The 18503-nt window shown below is 51.3% G+C and overlaps 6 protein-coding genes across 6 annotated transcripts; 4 read left to right on the top strand and 2 right to left on the bottom strand.

Moving 5' to 3' along the window:
• Positions 1–1092: 1092 nt before the first annotated feature.
• On the top strand, positions 1093–5671 carry STEHIDRAFT_89224 (uncharacterized protein; the record flags this gene model as incomplete). The annotated part of the gene is made up of 15 exons (XM_007298213.1): positions 1093–1246; positions 1337–1474; positions 1556–1649; positions 1721–1751; positions 1808–1956; positions 2037–2101; positions 2168–2190; positions 2240–2317; positions 2371–3357; positions 3419–3857; positions 3921–4106; positions 4167–5012; positions 5099–5267; positions 5355–5424; positions 5486–5671. 15 exons carry the CDS (start codon positions 1093–1095, stop codon positions 5537–5539), a joined length of 3483 nt encoding a protein of 1160 aa, XP_007298275.1. The 3' UTR covers positions 5540–5671.
• A 52-nt stretch (positions 5672–5723) lies between these two features.
• Positions 5724–6477, bottom strand: STEHIDRAFT_47967 (uncharacterized protein; the record flags this gene model as incomplete). The annotated part of the gene is made up of 4 exons (XM_007298023.1): positions 5724–5897; positions 5960–6085; positions 6156–6257; positions 6334–6477. The coding sequence occupies 4 exons, from the start codon at positions 6475–6477 to the stop codon at positions 5724–5726; spliced, it is 546 nt and encodes a 181-aa protein (XP_007298085.1).
• Positions 6478–7092: 615 nt separating this feature from the next.
• On the top strand, positions 7093–8336 carry STEHIDRAFT_89228 (v-SNARE protein). The gene is made up of 6 exons (XM_007298214.1): positions 7093–7369; positions 7437–7571; positions 7641–7702; positions 7765–7851; positions 7916–7998; positions 8062–8336. The coding sequence occupies exons 1-6, from the start codon at positions 7184–7186 to the stop codon at positions 8184–8186; spliced, it is 678 nt and encodes a 225-aa protein (XP_007298276.1). The 5' UTR covers positions 7093–7183; the 3' UTR covers positions 8187–8336.
• A 798-nt stretch (positions 8337–9134) lies between these two features.
• On the bottom strand, positions 9135–10515 carry STEHIDRAFT_47469 (uncharacterized protein; the record flags this gene model as incomplete). The annotated part of the gene is made up of 3 exons (XM_007297996.1): positions 9135–9560; positions 9638–10235; positions 10286–10515. 3 exons carry the CDS (start codon positions 10513–10515, stop codon positions 9135–9137), a joined length of 1254 nt encoding a protein of 417 aa, XP_007298058.1.
• A 212-nt stretch (positions 10516–10727) lies between these two features.
• On the top strand, positions 10728–12974 carry STEHIDRAFT_117353 (uncharacterized protein). The gene is made up of 9 exons (XM_007298724.1): positions 10728–11054; positions 11307–11401; positions 11480–11575; positions 11635–11712; positions 11764–11828; positions 11894–12004; positions 12056–12292; positions 12344–12739; positions 12822–12974. The coding sequence occupies exons 1-9, from the start codon at positions 10888–10890 to the stop codon at positions 12963–12965; spliced, it is 1389 nt and encodes a 462-aa protein (XP_007298786.1). The 5' UTR covers positions 10728–10887; the 3' UTR covers positions 12966–12974.
• A 374-nt stretch (positions 12975–13348) lies between these two features.
• On the top strand, positions 13349–16694 carry STEHIDRAFT_47993 (mitochondrial inner membrane protein; the record flags this gene model as incomplete). Its single annotated transcript, XM_007298026.1, has 17 exons — positions 13349–13507; positions 13726–13934; positions 14014–14103; positions 14158–14210; positions 14270–14391; positions 14465–14585; positions 14644–14662; positions 14716–15017; positions 15078–15130; positions 15254–15385; positions 15446–15580; positions 15641–15666; positions 15724–15975; positions 16050–16084; positions 16148–16231; positions 16311–16429; positions 16551–16694. The coding sequence occupies 17 exons, from the start codon at positions 13349–13351 to the stop codon at positions 16692–16694; spliced, it is 2055 nt and encodes a 684-aa protein (XP_007298088.1).
• Between the last annotated feature and the right edge of the window lie 1809 nt (positions 16695–18503).

The following is an 18503-nucleotide window of genomic DNA, read 5'->3' on the forward strand; positions in this document are numbered from 1 at the left end:
TGCTCCGTAGGTACCGTATACCGTGACGGTCATTTACCCAACCCATCAGGGTGCGGCTCCCATCTCGGAGAACATGCATCCCAAAAAACCTCTTGAATCGTCTCTATTCCTAGTGCATCCTCGACTACGCCAACACTGCATAACATGTCAACACTCGAACGGTTCTTATCCAGAAATATTTAACTACTTATATATAGAAGGATGAACGTGAAGGACATGTCAGAGAAAAGCAGGCGACAGACTCGGACAGCGGGCTTGAAGGTGAAGCAGGGTGAAGCAGTGGTGAAGCAGGGTGAAGCTCGAGCGTGACGAGGTAGGATGAGGTCACATCAGTGATTCTCACAGACAGGCGCCGATGTAAGCGCCACAAAAACTCGACGTGCAAATTCGGATAGCTATGCAAACGGCAGTAAATCTGCCATTCCGAAGTCAGGGGAATTTCCTAACCCTAACCTTAATCAAGCGGCGAAATTCTCGTCAAGGCACTGCACCAGTTCCCTATTGGTACCAGGGAGATATCATGCAAATGACACCCATCTGACTCTAAGTAACTGTAGAATCACGAGAATCTTACTCCACGAGCCTTCAAACACCGTTGCAAGAAGGTTCAAGGCTGTCACCGGGCCACAGTGGCGAGCGGCAGAGATCGTGGTGGTGACATTCCGTTCCAAATATGGGAATGTCACGCGCACGTGATGTGACAAACGGCGAAATTTCTCTGACAAAATCCCCCCCGGAGAATTTTTAAAAAGTGCTCCGACCATTGTCTAGATATCATCCCTAGGGTTCTGTATATGCAACAATAAGTCATGAAACCCCCGAATGAGTGTTCCATTCAGGAAATGGTTCCACGGCACAAGGCTTGCCACGAAGTGGCTAACGCCACCATACTTCATTCACGTTTTGGGTGTATAAACCGGCATTCCACCCCTCTCGAATAAAATGCTGCTGGAATGATGTGGCGGTGGCCCCAAGCGCCTGGAGTGGAGAGTTCCTACTGCGCCCGCAACCCCTGTGGCCCCTGTCGCGTCCCGCTTTCTACCACTCACCTCCATCCCACCTCTCATACCAATAGACATCTTCCCCGTTCATATGCTCTCTTTCAAATCCCACTCAGCCGCACCAGACCACTCTTTCGAGCTTCGAGACACTGTCGACTGGAGCGTAGGATGCGTCCGGACGCTCGAACAGCATGCGGATGTGGTCGCTTTGGCTTATGATCCTGTCACCAGCTTGCTTGCCTGTGGTACGTGTGGTCCACGTCAGAGACTCTGTCATCAATTGGCTGCTGAATGCCCTCTCACTGTGTTGGCTTGGATGGGTTGTGGTGGTGTAGGAACGACGAAAGGAATCGTACGAGTGTTCGGCGCGCCCGGTGTCGAGATGGACGTGAAACTTCCACAACCTGCATCGGGTCAGGCTGGCTTTAAGTTTCTTCAGATTGCGTGCAATGTCTCGAAGCTCCTTTGTATAGGTGCGTTGTCAATGCCTTCGGTCTCTTATGGGTATGAGTATGGCTGAGTGTGTATACTGAACTCGAAGAACTGGTGGACAGATGAGAAGAATACCCTGTATCTTTGGGATCTTAGTGCGCCACCAGGAGTGTCGCTGAAGTTGGAAGCTACTGTGCATTTCGAGGATCCCGTCAAGTATGCAGGCTCCCCCCTTTTGAAATCGTCGATGATAGGCTACATTTTGACCCAATTACACTGCACTACAGCTCTATTGTGCTATCCCCTTCGCATACCCATGTGTGTTGCCCGTCCCGACCATTCTCTCGTGGATAAGCTCACCGATTATTACACAGGCCTTCCTTGCTCTCGAATCAGGAAAAATCAAGACGTTCGATCTGCTTTGTAAGAAGACATCGCCATACACAGTGCCGAATGCTTGGAAACTGTTTGAGGAGAAGTTGGCAGCGACAGGGATGGCGCTGGCTAAGTCTGATCCTGTTTCGTCAGTGTTCAAGTTCCTCTTCATCAAATCAGTCGGTTTGAGTAAAATGTTATTGTGCTCACTGGGGCTTGTGTATGAAGACAGGTACCGGTGGATGTGGCTATTCATCCGCGGAATTTGAACCAGTTGTTTGTAGTCTATGGAGGTAGGAGCTTCTCTTCAGAAAATCTCTTGGTCCTTTCTCACCACAGCGTTTAAACGTTCTCTACAGGTGGAGTCGCACTAGTAGATCTGGTAAAGATTCTCAAAAATATATCCTATCCTCTCTGACCTGTTCGAGTAGCGAGAGAAGGCCACCATCCGAGAATACCAACTCGTCGTCCCTGCTGGAGCACCTGGTGGCGAAGGCTACTCAAGCCCAGTAGGCATCTAGCATGTACAAATTTTTCGTGCCATCGAGCTTATGTTACACAGGGTCTTCTAACCCACCGACATCCCTCCGTAACGTCCTTCACTATCCACCCCTCGGGTCACTTCTTCGCCGTTGGGCATATCGACGGCTCCATCGCGTTCTGGGCCGTCGAGGACCAAGACCAACCCCTCCTCGTCCGAACGCTAGATGACCTCGACGTCAATGTCGTCGATGGTGATGCCCTCGATGAACATTTTCCCAGCGGAGACGCCTCCCAAAAACGTACACCTCATCGCGGAAGAGAGCCCATCTTCAAACTCACATGGAGTGGATTCCCTAACTCATCTGACCCTCGCGGAGGAGAAACGTCCCTCGTTATCCTTGGAGGCCAGTTAGGCGGTGACGCTAACGGTGTCAACGTCCTCTGGCTTCCAGCCTTCAATCCTCCTGAGCCTCCCGCAACTGCAACCCAGTCGCATGGTCTACATCCACACTTTCGAAACGCCATGCGCTCATCACTCGACCCTGTGAATGCTCACTTCTACGCTACATCTGGAGTGACACAGGATTTCCTGCTCATACCCAAGGATACCCCACATTTCGGTGGGACATACGGTCCGGCAGACATCATCTTCATCGCAGAAGGAGAGCACGGTTCCCGCGCCGTCGAAGCTTACGAGTTCCCTCCACTCGAATTTCTCGCCCCACCAGAATCCGAGGCCCAAAAACTGAGAATGAAGCTCCCACCGCCCCCTTCCGCTATGGAATCTGGCCAGGACGACCATGACGCTGCCATGGAGGCGCTGACTTCAGATTTGGAGTCGACGTTGGATAGTATGCAGATTACACATGAGCCTCGGAAGTCGGACTTGCCGGTTTCGCTCTGGAGTGGACCGAATGCGATGGTGAGGGCTGAGTTAGTGGCGGTGGAAAAGGCTGGGTATGAGAGGTTGTTGGAGGGATTGGAGCATGAGACGTTGAAGTTGCCGACGAAGGGAGGGGTTTCGGTTCCGGATGAGGACGTGCTCCAGGATGCTAAAATGACCAAGGTGTTCATGCTTTGGCTTTCATGCTATGTTTGCATCCGTCACTAACACCGTTGACGTATAGTTCGAACCTCGCCGGATTATCGTTACCCAAAATAAAGACATGACCATCCGATTCCTGGATGCCTCCGTTCAGCTCCTCACACTCAGCGGCTCACCAACGCTGACCACACCATTCCCGAACCCACTCCATGCACTTACGATTGATGTCATGGCTGTGCTCACCTCTATTCTACAAACATCTTCCGCATTCATAAATCAAGCTCGAATAGAGCGTGTTATCTTCACGACAGAAGCGTTGGAGGTCGCTGTCGTACTGGTCAGTGGAGAGGTCATTGTGTATAGGTTGCACGATGACGCACAGTCCGATATCAAAGGGGTTCAGATGGAGGAGCCATTTATACACCTGGGACATGTGAACGTAGAGAAGGGGCTGAGGTTCAGGCCTGCATTTATGATAAACTCCTCGATTCCGACCTCTGCATGTACGATGTGTGATGTCGGTGAGTCTCGTGTACTCATCAGCTCATCCGAATTCGGCTGACTTTTGTCCTTCATCATGACAGGGTTTATGGCAGTAGCGTATACGGACGGTTCTTTGTCCGTTGTGAATATGCGGGGGCCCTCTACGATTCTTCACGTGGAGGGTGATACGGACCATAAGTCGAATCATCGGCATTCGCTCCTCAACAAATCGTCCGGAGTAGATCCTATCGGCTCCCTCATCTGGATAATATGCTCTACTCGTTCAGGTCAGTGACCCCTCTTGCAATATTCGTTGTTCTACTCACGCAGACCGACGCTCTGCGCAGATCGTGCTCCCCGACTTCGTCTCATGGCCACACGTGAATCAGGCCATACCAGTACATACACCCTCTCGAGATCAGACCACGGATCCTGGTCCATCACTGCTCCTCCAAAAGATAGTCAAATCGAGACCGTATCCCATCCACTCCAGAACGGCACATTCATCATGGACGCACGAACCGGCGCACCCTGCAAAGCTGACCGGAACCGTTTCTCCATCGCTCTACAGTCCGGACCGCCTATCAGCAGTCCCACTCCGAGTATCAGAACTAGAAAATCCAGCGATGAAGACGAGGGGCCTCAAACATTCATGATCATTGCGGGCGCAAAGGGTGTACGCTGTTTTGCCGATTTAGGCGAGGAGAAGGTGTCAAAGGCGGATTGGGGGAGTAAAGCGGGGAGGATAATGGAGGTTCAGATCGTCGGACGGAACGCTTCGTATGCGCTCGTGGCGTTTACGGAGTCGCAGGACGTCTTGGTTTATTCGCTCCCTGCCCTGGAACATATGCATACCTTCCCTATTCCCTTTTCTTCTCCCCCTTCTGCTTCTTCGTCGATACCGCCATCAGCAGACATCACGGGCGATTTTTTCACTTTCACTCCTCTCGACCCGTCGAACGAGAACTCGCCGATTACGGCCATGCACATAAACACCCTCTTCAATATCCGACGCGCCTACCACGTTCCGCTCGTCTCCCTGACGGAGGGTTATGCGGCAGGTAAACCTATACCTCCTCAGCCACAGCCCGTGGGATTAGGGCCTGCAGGTTTATTCAGCGGATTGGCGTGGCTTGGGGGGTATGTGGGACAGGCTGAGGTCGCCATGACGGGGGAGCAGGTCGATGCGTTGCGTATGTGTCTCGCTCATCTCGTTCTTCTTTCCCTGTCAAATTTGTCATGTCTGACTGTTTTTTCTCGGCATCTTTGTGTCTGTTAGTGGCAGGCCCAAACAGAGTGATACCTGAGCGACCACCACCGAGGGTAGCATCGGGAAGTAAATATAATGAATGGCAGGCGGGAAGCAAAGCTTCGAACGCTGCTGCTTCGGCGGGTCGGGCGCAGGGAGACTTGTATAATCGGTTGCGTGCTGCTGTTTCGGAGAGAGGGTGAGTGCTTAGACTTTTGACCGTTGGCTAGACCAGAATTTTTGGAGGGGTGATGCTGATTACGGTGCTTCTTCCGGTGGCGCATAGGGAGATGCTGGGTGATCTGCAGGAGAGCTTTAATTCGTTGGAGGAGGGGAGTAAGAGTATGGTGGCGCAGGTGAGAGCATCATTCCTGCAATCCGGGTTCTTTGTGATGGAATCATTGATTGTTTTCACAGGCAAAGAGACTGGCCACTCAGCAGACTGCCAAAGGCTGGTTCTCGTTCAAGTGAAAGTACTGTCAGATTTGACCCCATTGTAAGTTGCGGTATTTGAGAAGTCGTGGCGGTGTGTAGAGCTCTTCGACCTTGAGACGTGTATCATCACAGACATATGTCATACGAGTATTGTTGTACAAGAACCATGTTACAAAACGATCCCAAATATGGGAGACGGTTCAATCTAACATTGGCATGATCACTTTCCCATGAACTTCGCGGTAATGTTGGCAGTAATCTTCTTTCGCTCCTCGTTGAGCATCCCGAAAAACCCATCGTCGGACGTGGTCTCCCGCTTATGATCCCACTCCTCCTGGTGATGCGTCACCTTGTTGGACTGGTCGAGCTTGAGGGTGAGAAGGGAGTTGACGGTCTGATTGACGGATACATTTAATCAGCAAGCCAAAATGTACCATGAATTTGACGAGAAGTTACCTTGGTGGGCGAGCTATCCGGCTTGCGGTAGTACGCCACGTCCTGGTCGATGAGAAGGAATGACTTAGGGAGCGAAGGTGGGTTCTGAAGGATACGGAACTTCTCGATATCGGCGCGCGGGAACAGCTGTGAGCGAGATGTTGATCAGACATATTGTACATACAAAATAAACTGGAGGGGAAGGAGACGTTGTTACCTTCGGGAGAGCATCAAACTGAGCACGGATGGTCTCAACGCCTTCAGCGTAGCCAATGGGGTCATGGAAGATAGCGTCCTTGGTGTAGATGTCATAGGTGCTCTGCAACATTATTGAACAGCCATAAAGATTACATGGGTCACGAACCATCAGCAGAAGAAAGTGAAAGCTGGTTCACCGATTGAGGTTTGCAAGTGTAGAGCTCCTTCAGCGATTTGATGATAGATTCCTCATGAGGTTCCGCAGAGCGCTCAGACAGAGCCTTAGATTCGTCAGGCTTCAAGCCAGAAAAGTTGGTATCATTGGGACTGCTGGAGGGCATGTTGAAATATTGACTAGAAGAGAAGCTGCGTCTGGCCGATACAAGAGACGGAGAGAATCTCGTGGAGGAGCTGCGAGTGATGAAGTGCGAAGGCAGGGGGCGAAAGATAATCATAGGTGTCAGAGCGAGCGGAAAGGTTCTTATAGTTTTTTAGGCCGAGGATTGGGAAACCGAAGTGAGTAGGAGACGGTACAAAGAGGGACGTGCGCTCGATGGGATGCGGGGATGATGTCGTTCACTCGATCTCTCCGTCATTCAGATAAACGGGCTACGAGAGTTCTCAAGAAATACCATCCATTTCAAGCCAGTAGTACCGAGACGAATATAATATATGATAATACAGATCAAGAGAAAGGGTTGGAGGACACATTGACAGGAGAGACTTGGGAGAATCCGTTCGGTGCTTATTCAAGCTGTTTGGGAGGGCCAGATGTGGCACTCCTTTTCCGTAGTAGTGTATTGGTACATACTTTGCTACGGATAGGGATATTGGTCCTTAAGGGCCCACTTTGTATCCTGAATAAACCTTCCTTCCTTGAACGGAAGTTGCCGGGTCGCGGAAGGTGTGGCACTGCTCGTGCAGTGAATCTTGTACACGTCCTCCTCCAGCATACTCCTCAACCAGCTTACTGCGTTATACTCGAAACCGTTACGACCATAAGCGAACCCTGACATACCTTCTGTTTAAACTCTGCTCTGTGACTCTATGGCGACCTACGACTCCCTCCACCGGCAATGCCGAACCCTCGAATCCCTCTTCGACACCAAACTTACATCCTACGCCCGTCTCGCATCTACCATTTCTCGGCCAGGCGTAGAAGACGTCGAAGCGGAAGGTTCAACAGCAAGGGTGCAGGACGTAGAACAGGATGTTCAGGAGCTGCTGGAGAAGGTGCGCCCCTAATTCTCTATACGTCTCTATTGCCTCGTTCTTAGACGATGCTATGGGCGCTCCGCAGTTAGGAGAGGCGAACGACCAGCTTTCGACTTTGGCGAATGATACGGAGAATCCACCGTCACAGTCTATGCTACGTGCGATTCAACGGCATAGGGACGTGTATCAAGATTATGTGCGGGAGCTGAGGAGGACGAAGGTATGTTCGCAGGGTATGCTCTACGCGACGTGCAGTCTTACTTACATTACTATATGAACCACTGTATAGGCGAATGTGAAGGCTGCCCTAGACCAAATAAACTTGCTCAGCGGGGTTCGGAACGATATTGAGTGCGCTCCTCACATTACACCGTATGAGCGTGAAATACTGACCGATACCTATTGTCGTCCAGTGCTTACAAGTCTTCAGCGACGGACTCTCTTCTAGCTGAACGTGGTCGGATCGACTCATCACACCAAATGATTGACGAGACGCTAGAGTATGTTATTCCCTTTGCTCTCCAGCTCTGAACAAGAAATATATCTTCGTTGTCTCTTTTTTAGTCAAGCGTATGCCACTCGCTCTGAATTCGCATCGCAACGAACGGCTCTCGGTTCCATTCAAACTCGTATGGTCGGCGTTCTCAGTATGTTCCTGCCATACTTGCTTTCTTCCTCCACTATGATGCTGATTACCATTATCTCTTCAGATACGATGCCCGGCATCAACAACCTACTCTCTATGATCCATAAACGGCGACGAAGAGACTCCATGATCGTCGGGGGGCTGATTGGGGTTTGCTTGTTCTTTTTGTTGACTTATCTGTTCCGGTAGGATTGTTTGAAGCCTACCACCGACTTATACCACTTGTTTTATGGACTTTTGCGGACTGTACGTACTATACTATTGCATCTTGCTGTATCCTTTTGTCAGTATAATGTTCCAGAATATATAGCATGCCAACAACTTGTCTTTACAGATAAGCTCAAGCTACATAGATTTCGTTCTCATTCGAAACGGTGCGAAAGGAATCGTTTTTTATGTCTTCCTTGCACAGATTTTCGCCAGTTTGCCTCCAACCTTCTCACCACGCCCCAACTCTCTGGGTTCGACTCATAATCGAATAATCGTAGGAAAGACAGACGCTCCTCGGGTAAAAGCTTGCTTGGAGCATGTCGAATTGCGATCCACAGCATGACCCATAGGAGGGACTCAAGTTCATCACTAATTGTGTGATACTTCTTGTCCATGAGGAGGGCAACCGATAAAAACCGAAAAGTCCCCTGTGCAAGAATAAGACTGGGGAATGTGAAGGAACAGCGTAGTCATTCACAGTACGCTCTCCAGCTCTTAGGGGCGTGTCGTTCATCCTAGCGAGCTCCCACTCACCCGAGAGTGTATCGAAGATTGCGAGTCCGCATAGAAAGGGTGTTGACGCTAATCCCCATGAACAGAATCCAGAAGCCCGCAGGTTCTCTATTTGATAGAGTCGGGTGGCGTTTATCTCGTTCATACTTACGCCACAAGCGTATCAGAAACAGAAAAAGACGTAAATATCTGGAAAGTTACACCGGAAGAGAGCCCAAAAGAATGATAGGACGGCGGGGAAGAAGAGGGAGTATTGGGTCATTCAGTGGCCTTAGAAAAGGTACGAGAGGAAAGTGAGCAAGGAATAGAATGATGTAATAAGATATTTACCCTTGCATTTCAGCGTTGTCCAAGGTGTTGACGGGTCTCTTAGAGTGAAGCTGAGCTGACAGCGATGATCGCGCGAGCTCCAATTCAATCTTCATTGTCCCAATCATCCCACTTGGAATCCTTTCGGTTGGGCTTAACAATCTTCTTATGTCTTCCCTTCACAAATCTCAGCCAGTTTGCCTCCAACCTTCTCACCACGCCCCAACTCTCTGGAAACCCATCCTTCATCCTTTCCTCCCCCCTCTCACTATCGGCTCCCGCACCGCCATCGGCATCGGCATCAGGATCAGTATCGGCATACTCACCCCACGACTGTTCGATCCGCCAACCACGTTCACGGGAGACGGTGAGGAGTATATCCCACGTCTGCGAAGCCAAGTATTTAGCGTCGCCATAGTCCGATTCGATGAGGAGACGGGTAGGCGAGCAGGATTTGATGAGGGCGATGTGATTTGGTGAACGGCCATTTATAGCGGTTGAAAGCGAGAGGAAGACGTTCGCATGATGTTTCTATTAGAAAGACATGAACGACATCAGCGTATGATGCGTAACAGGACAGACAAAGAAGGGGAGTGTTGAGTACGGACCTCAATCTCCGTCCAGACTTGCGGACTCATACCACAACTATGCATATCCACACTTATCCTTAACCATTCCTCGCCATATTTCTTTGCCATCCGATCCAAGAAATCGCGAGTCGGTTGGGGAGCTTTGACGCTGTGGATGCTCACGTTTCGATGGAGTTGGATGGCGAGGGAGAGTTGGGCTTCCAGAATTGAGAGTTGGTGAGGGAGGGGAGTTATGAAGGGTGAAAGTTCTCGACGGGACGTTATTGGGTCTGCTGAACCGTCTTCCGGGGTACAACACGATCGAGGGGAAGACTGTCGTGACAAGGGGAAGGGTACGCGTGCGGCACGATCGATACCTACTTCGCCGAGCATGGCGTTAGGATGTGCTTCAAGGTTCGAGCGTAGGTCGTGGAGGAGATCGGAGAGGAGATGAGGTGCTGGTAGGAGAGCCACCAAACGTGTGAAGGCTTCTTCGTGCTCTGGACGTACGGGTCCGGATGAAGATATGAGGAAGAGGGAGCGGTAGTGGTCCTCTTTTGATGTTGGAGGCGTAAGGGCTATGGTATGGGAGAACCATGGATGGTAACCTGTGGGGAGGATAGACCGTTGGTTAGTACTTTGCTGTGCGAATATAAATACGAGTGTGCTCCGATGGTATGCAAGTACGTGCCGAATGCTGGCGTGACTTTGTCTGGCCATTTCTTGGCGAGAGTGGCTACCCTTTCCTGGTCTAAAGCTGTGGTCGCCATCGCACAGATATGAATGGGAAGATCGTCCATCGTTTGGTCATCGTAGGGAGTTTCGACAGGGTGACAATGCACATCGACGATATGGGCCAGAACAGATGGGTCCACCGAGTCCAGAGATGGACCTTTCTCAGCTATATCAGACAACATAGCCTCTTCAGAAAGACGAGGAAGAGATCGCTAGTACTCAATCGCCAGAGGATGTTAAGGTGAGAGGCAGAGTGCAAGTGTGGCACCGCCATGACGTTCCTGCTGACTTTCTTGTGTGGCGTCTCTTCCGTGGCCAAGTTGCCGGATTTGCAGATCTGTGGCGAACTTTTCAACGGTCATTTCGACTTGACTCCCTTTCACCGCCGTCGCTACCTAAAATCTGTAGCTCATACCGGAGGAACGACAGCACCCCCCTGCATGACCCTTCCCCTCCGACTTTTCTCTCGTCATCTCTGTAAATACGCCCCTAGAAGCTCCAAAATAAATCATTGGCTATCTACTTCATTCTCTCAACAAAACCGATCATTCACCATGTCCGTCTCCCAACGTGCGCTCGCCATCGACACCTCACCTCCACCTGCGCGATGGATGAAAGAAACGCTCGACCGTTCCGCTTTTCATCGCACGATCCCTGTTCTCGCTGCGCGCGTCGCCCCCGCGAAGGCCGGTATCCTCCTCAAGGCTGATGTGATGAGACGGTGAGAAGCTCTTGGCCTAGCTCTTCGCTACATGATACTTGCATATGGTGTACACTCGTACATCATCTATTCTTCTTCTCGATGATTTGCGGTTGGTGAGGAGGGGAGGCTTTGGTTCCTTGATCTCGTTCCTCGGGCAGCTCGGAGGCTGGAACTCGAGGCTACGAGGGCTGGAGATCATAATTCAGTGTTGAGTGGCGGCAAGGATAAACGCTGATAGAGACTGTCGTTGTGTGGTGGCTTTGTCTCTAGGACGATTATGAACTTGCCGAAAGTAAGAACTGTGTTATCTGACCCGGAAGACCCGAAGGGGAGTAGGCTTCTGTTATTCAGAGTTCAGCAGGAAGGTGTGTGGGTGCTCCGTTTACATTTAATCGTCACTTGTGGGGCGAATCAGAGCTGGAGCTGACCAACGGGCAAGGTAGCTGATTTATCGGAGGAAGCGAGAGCGTTTTTGAGTCAGCAAGAGGCGATTCTGACGAGCCATGAGCTTCAGCTTGATTATGATTATTGGACGGCAGGTGAGTTTTGAAGAGGCTTATGAGTGGCAGATAGGTTGCTGATTTGAGACACATTGTAGACGAGATTCTGCAGGCTGTTCTCCCAGAAGAGCTGTTGGAAGGCTCTCCTACAGGATTCGCGATCACGGGCCACCTTGGTCTGTTGACCGACTATACTTCACCGATCATAACTCTGACCCGTATCACAGCTCACATGAATCTCAATGCCGAGTACCTACCGTACAAACACATCATCGGTCAGGTTGTTCTCGATGTAAGGCTCACCATTCACCACAGACGACCGATCGTCATAATGGGCTCATATCTTCCGACATCCAGAAAAACAAAAGGCTTCGAACTGTGGTCAACAAGCTAGACTCCATCGACACGAAGTTCCGTTTCTTCAAGATGGAGCTGATCGCTGGTGAACCCGACTTTATCGTGGAACATGTACGACTCCTCTAGGTCTCTCCATCCACACTTTACTAAGGCCGTCTACAGCACGAATCCGATTGCCGCTTTACATTCGATTTCTCGCAAGTATATTGGAACTCGCGATTGCACACAGAACACGAGCGACTCGTACAGTTATTCCAGCCCTCAGATGTTGTTGCGGACGTCTTTGCTGGTGTAGGGCCGTTTGCCGTTCCTGCTGGGAAGAAAGGTTGTGCAGTTCTGGCGAACGACCTGAACCCAAACAGCTATAAGTACCTGGAGCAAAATATTCACGATAACAAGGTTCGTCCTCAGCTCCGCTTCGTTATGGGGTTTTTCTGACTAAACATTTAGGTTGCTGAACTTGTACGAGCGTCCTGCGAGGATGGCAAGGACTTCATTAGATCATCTGTCCTGACGGCCTTGGAGAACCCCTTTCCTGCTTATGCTGGACCAAAACTTACAAAAGCACAATTGAAAGAAAAGCGTCGGAAGCAGGGCCAGCCGGAGGATTCGGCGGTACCTACGCAACCAGAAGACCCCTCACCGCCATTTCTACCACCCCGTAACCGTATTGCGCATTTTGTTATGAATCTTCCGGACTCTGCTATCACTTTCCTCGGTGCCTTCAAAGGTCTGTTAGCCAGCGGCAAGCTACGTGAGGTATATGAAGGCGGAATGCCGGTGGTCCATTGTCACTGCTTCACGAGGGAGCTGGAGTTAGAGGTTGCTGAGAAAGATATCCGACAGGTACGTTCTGAGTCAGTAATCTTCTTTCTCGGACATTGGGCTGACCATCTCCTGTTATCGGACGAATGTTGGTGCTGTATAGCGTGTGGCGGCAGAGCTTGGGTATGAACTGCAGGAAGAGGATGAAGTATCTTTGCACTTGGTACGATCTGTAGCACCGAACAAGGACATGTACTGTATCAGCTTCAGACTGCCTCGCCAAGTCGCTTTTCTCGATGCGCAATGAACAGAAAAGACTTACTCCTTTACTTTGAGATGACCGGCGCCACACGGGACGTGCATTGAGCGCCTGATTATGGACGAAGGGCGATGATTGGCCGGGAGCGAAGGGTTTCGGAGGTTTGTGGGTTTGGACTCGAATGGAAATTCCGAGCGTCGCTGTCGTTTCCCCGCCTTTCCGGACTTGAGTCGACTCCAACGTCCGTCCCCGCTCTCCCTGCTCGTGCTTGCTTAGATCGCCCTCGACGTCGCTCGTTGGCCCCATCGATACAGCGTATACCCATCCCGGTCTAGACGACATCTAATTCTTTCGAAAAACTAGGCCGATTCGCTCATTAGCTCTCTATTCAGTGATACATCTGCTCAAGTTCGCCTTGCTCTACTACTAACATGGATCCCAACGCCGGTTCTGGTTCGAAAGCATCTGCGACGGCCTCGCGCGTTCTAGAGTCGGTGAAAAGTGTCGCGAGGGTGCAGGATAGCGAGCTGCAACGTTGGCACAAGACCTTCGATGCGAATGCGAAGACGGTGGTTGACGGAGAGAAGTACGTTCTTCCCCCTGCGCTCGTTCTGGGCTTTCACAGTTCAACTCTTTGCTCACTGGTCATCTGCACCCTTCTTCTCTGTCTCACACCCAATAACTATATTTGTTTTCTTCTTTACGCCCTGTTTGCGGCGTTCGTGTGACCTCGTGCTTCATCGTGACCCCGGGATTATTTCTCCCCCTCCGCCACCACCTCCACCGTACCTCGTCCTCCATCGCCGAGCACAGATTCTTGGACGTCGACCAATTTGTCAATGCCATCGCACCGTCGGGCGACCTGACGCGTATCGGCCGTGCTCAGTTCGCTATCCTCTTCCGTGTGGCCGACAGTGCGAAAAGAGGCCGCGTTTCGTGGGATGATTTTACCGTGTTCCAGACCTTGCTCAAGCGTCCAGACGCAGACTATTGGATCGCCTTCCAGTATTTTGACGTGTGAGTTGGTCTGGTTTATCCCCTTGCTGCGCTACGATATTGTGTGATGCTGAAGCCGTTACTGGGTTGACGGGTGTAGTGATAGCTCTGGGACTATTACTTTCGATGAGTTCAAGAATGTGTTTTCGGCCAATGTTGGTCGGGATGCTATCCCTTTCGATTTCAACTGGTGAGCGGGATATCTGGGGATCTGTATTTCTAGTCGATGAACATTGTTTGGTAGCGATTGGGTCAAGCTCTATCTCGGAAAGAAGAATGGGACTCACGTCCTTGGATGTGAGCATATTCGAGAACACTCACGTCCATGCACCATTCCTGACAGTCATACTTGACAGACAATGAGTTTACCCAACTCCTGAAAGGCCTCCAAGGCGAACGTCTACGCCAGTCTTTTGCCTACTTGGACGACAACCAGGATGGATTCATCAGGCCGGACCAATTCAAGAGGATCATCCTGGTCCGTCTCGTCACTTCGCTCTCATATATACCCGGGGTGCCACAGCCACTAATTTAACTGACCCGCCACACAGGAAATCGCGGGCCACAAACTGTCTGACGCCGTCATTGACCGTCTGCCGACACTGACTACTCTCAGCCCCGGAGGACGCATATCGTACTCTGAAGTCATCGCGTTCCATAATGTCGTTCGAGGTGGGCACTTTTGACATTCACTAATGAAGCTCCTTTCAAACAAATTACAAATATTCAGAGATGGACATGGTCGAGCGGTACGGACACCATCTATGTTCCGTTACACAGAGTCCCTGATTGTTTTTTGCAGTGTCCTCCGCGAAGCCACCGCTAAGTCGAAAGACGGTCGGATCGACGAGGCCGACTTCATGAACCACGCAGCCCTGAGCTCGCGCTATTCGCTGTTCACGCCCATGGAGGCGTCCATCATCTTTCACTTTGCCGGACGAGGTGTCGGTGGGCAGCGACTTGCATTGATCGACTTTGCGCAGTTGTTGGACCCTCGGTGGAAGGCGCCCGGGGACGCCAGCGAGGTGCATAATATCGCGGAGACGTTGTCTGTCGGATTGCTCCATCAGGTGGGAGAATCAGCGTATCATTTCGTTCTTGGAGGTGCGTGATAACTCTAGTTCATCGTACTTTGACCAGATGATGGAATGTGACTGTTGGTAGGTATCGCTGGAGCGTTCGGAGCCACTATCGTTTATCCCATAGATCTCGGTACAGTTCGTTTTGCTCTTGACATCGTCCAAAGACTAAGAATTTTCTCCGTGATTGTTTGTCGGCAGTGAAAGTAAGGGTCCCATTGTTCCAAGACCGAAAATCGCCTAATAAGCCAAACTTTCCAGACTAGAATGCAGAACCAACGTAGCACGGTGGTCGGCCAGCTCTTATACAAGAACAGCATGGATTGTGTGCGAAAAGTATTCCGCAATGAAGGCTTCCTGGGTTTCTATCGTGGACTGGGTCCTCAACTAATCGTCAGTCCGAGCGCTGCTCGCAATGCTGGGTGCAGGTACTGATCGAGGTGAACCAATCAGGGTGTCGCTCCAGAAAAGGCCATCAAGCTCACCGTCAATGATCTCATCCGTGGGCGCGCAATGGACCCAGAGACCGGACGGATTAAATTGGGATGGGAGCTGGTAGCCGGTGGTACTGCTGGAGGTTGTCAAGTGGTGCGTTAGAACGGCGGCCATCCTTCGCGATGCATACTGATTCTTTTGTACCGTACCAAGGTGTTCACCAACCCACTGGAGATTGTGTATGCATGTCCACGCTCGCCGTGGCGGTTCACATCAGACTGATCTGTGCCTTGCAGAAAGATCCGCTTACAGGTCCAGGGAGAGGCGGCCAAGGCTGAGGGTGCGCTGGCCAAGGGCGCCGTTCACATTGTTCGCCAGCTGGGTCTCGTCGGTCTCTACAAGGGAGCAAGTGCATGCTTGCTCCGTGACATCCCATTCTCTGCGATCTACTTCCCCGCGTATTCACATCTGAAGAAGGACATCTTCCATGAAGGTTATCAGGGGAAACGATTATCATTCCTTGAAACTCTGACCTCCGCTGCCATCGCGTACGCACATTCATCCCGTATGTGATCTCAAGTAGGCAATGCTGATCGCATCTTTGATGCCCCGCCGTCTACAGTGGAATGCCTGCGGCATACCTGACAACTCCGGCAGGTAAGAGAAATCTAGACTACAAAGTCACGAAAGATGGTATCACGGTCGCTAACGATTTGGCAGATGTGGTGAAGACTCGCTTGCAGGTGGAAGCACGGAAAGGGCAGACACACTACAAAGGCCTCACTGATGCGTTCGTCAAGATTTGTGAGTTGTGCCGCATTTTGTACCGTCATCTGTTGATCTATCGCTGAACGGGACACTGTGGCTGTCCCCCTGTCGACAGACCGAGAGGAAGGGCCCCGCGCGCTGTTCAAAGGAGGACCTGCTCGTGTCCTGAGAAGTAGCCCGCAGTTTGGATTCACTCTCGTCGCGTACGAGTACCTGCAGAAGGTCCGTTCGCTCGTTGTCTTCTCGCGTGTCGTTGTTTGTTCTGACGTCGTTCGCTCTAGTACATGCCGGTGAGTGCTTCCTCGACGATCGCACGGGCTATAAGAATCCCGGACTTATCTGCTTTGTTACCTAGTATCCGTTCAAGGAACAGCCTCGAGAGGTACAGACGGCTCTTACCTCGGGACCTTCTGAGGACATTGCCAAGACGCGTGCGAGAAATGCACTCAAGATCTTATTGGATGTCCATGGAGATTTTGGTAGACGCTCGTCGGTTTGAGCACGTAGATAGATATACATGGAACAGTTCTTGGTGCACACATCGCGGGAATATTACAGGTTTTTTCTCATGCGGGACTGATCGGAACCGGTAGGGGACCAATAAGCCGCGTCGCCAAGCGGGGTTGGTTGCGATACGATGCCGGGCGGTTATAGCCTGGGCCAATAGGCGACGAGGATTCTTATATGTGTTGCACGACCTTGGAAAGGCAGAGGAGAAGCACTGCATGAGCCTGTGGGCACGACAACGGCGAGATGACCGAAAGAACTGATTGATGTCTGATCGTCCACTCCCTCGGACCTTCTCCCCTCATAAGCATACGTTTCCTCGCGAAAATGCCTTCCCACCCCCTCTGCCCTCTCTCCTCCTTCGTTTTTCGGCGGGTCTTCGTTCGTTTTCGTTTCTTTCTACCTCCCCTCTTTTGTCTTTTTAGCGGTGAGTGTTTCCCCGACTCGGGGCATAGCCTGTCTAGTTCGTTGTACTGATTTTCAACGAAAATATTGTCGTTCCTAGAGCGCTTGCTTTCCAGCCAAAGCATTCCCGCACCCATCTTTCTACTGCTAGACAGTATCGCCCAGCGTAGACCGCTTGCTTTTCCGATCTTTTCTTTCCGACCCGCCTTTTTTTGCTTGACGCAACACGAGCTTTAATTCACGGCTTTCCAGCAGCCTTCCTTTCGTTTATCACCGTACTTCGTTCAAGTTCACGATGCAGTCAATCGCCCTCCTCCTCTCTCTGGCCGGCGCCGCCTCCGCGCAGATCGTCAACGGCGTCTCGATGGTCCCCATTAGCGCCGCCTCCACCACAGCCGCATACGACTCCTCATCCGCCGCCGCCACAGCAGCATACGATTCGTCAGGCGCGAGCTCGAGCGCGAACGGGTACTATGGATCAGCAAGCTCGAGTGCTCAAGCTTACAGCGCGGCGGCTACCGGCTACTCGGCGGCTTCAACTACTTCCGCGGCTCCGGCGTCGTATACGACCCCGCCGCCTTCGACTTCGACGGATATGTCGTATTCGTCGTTTATGTCGGGGGGTTACTCGAGTATGAACTGTGGGTATGGGTATTCAAAGGCGTCGGATGGGTCGTGTACATCTATGTCTTGGGTGCGTGATTTTGGAGTTGTGGATTTCATTGGGAGTTGGGGCTCATGAAGGGCGGGTTTTTAGTATCAAACTGAGGGGTGTTATGAGACGATCATCATCAACCATTCGTGAGTTTCATTATCTGATTTTGTTAAGTACGGAGGGCTGCTTTCTAAGTTGCGTGTGGCGAGATTGCGCGCCACAACTGAGGCCCTCGGATGAGGCACCTTGAGATCTGCAGTTCTGTGAACTCTGCGCGACTTAAAAAGCAGCCCCGTAATTTTCTCACCCAATACTGATTCATATTTACAGAGCAGAGTGCTATGCCTCGACGGTCACTATGACCGAGACGATGACTGCCACTAGCACCATGGTTGAGATGTCGACAGTCACCAGCACCATGACCGAGGTATGTCTCCTCATTTCCGATTCACCCTTGTGAATTCTGACCTCAAATTTGAACCGCAGACAATGACGAGCGTTTCCACTATGCTTGAGACCATGACCGTGACCGCTACGGCCACGCAAACCATGCTCGAGACCAGCACAATGAAGGAGACTCAGACTGTCACCTCGGTTGCCACTGGTGGGTTTTTGGATGTCCTGGTCCTATGGAGACCTTCATCTGAATATGTCTTTTTAGCTACCATGACGGAGGTGTTCAACAACACGGTCACCCAGACCATGCATGAGACCTCCACGGCCACCATGACTGATGTCGTC

This window comes from Stereum hirsutum (assembly GCF_000264905.1).
Source record: "Stereum hirsutum FP-91666 SS1 unplaced genomic scaffold STEHIscaffold_1, whole genome shotgun sequence".
Classification (NCBI taxonomy): Eukaryota; Fungi; Basidiomycota; class Agaricomycetes; order Russulales; family Stereaceae; genus Stereum; species Stereum hirsutum.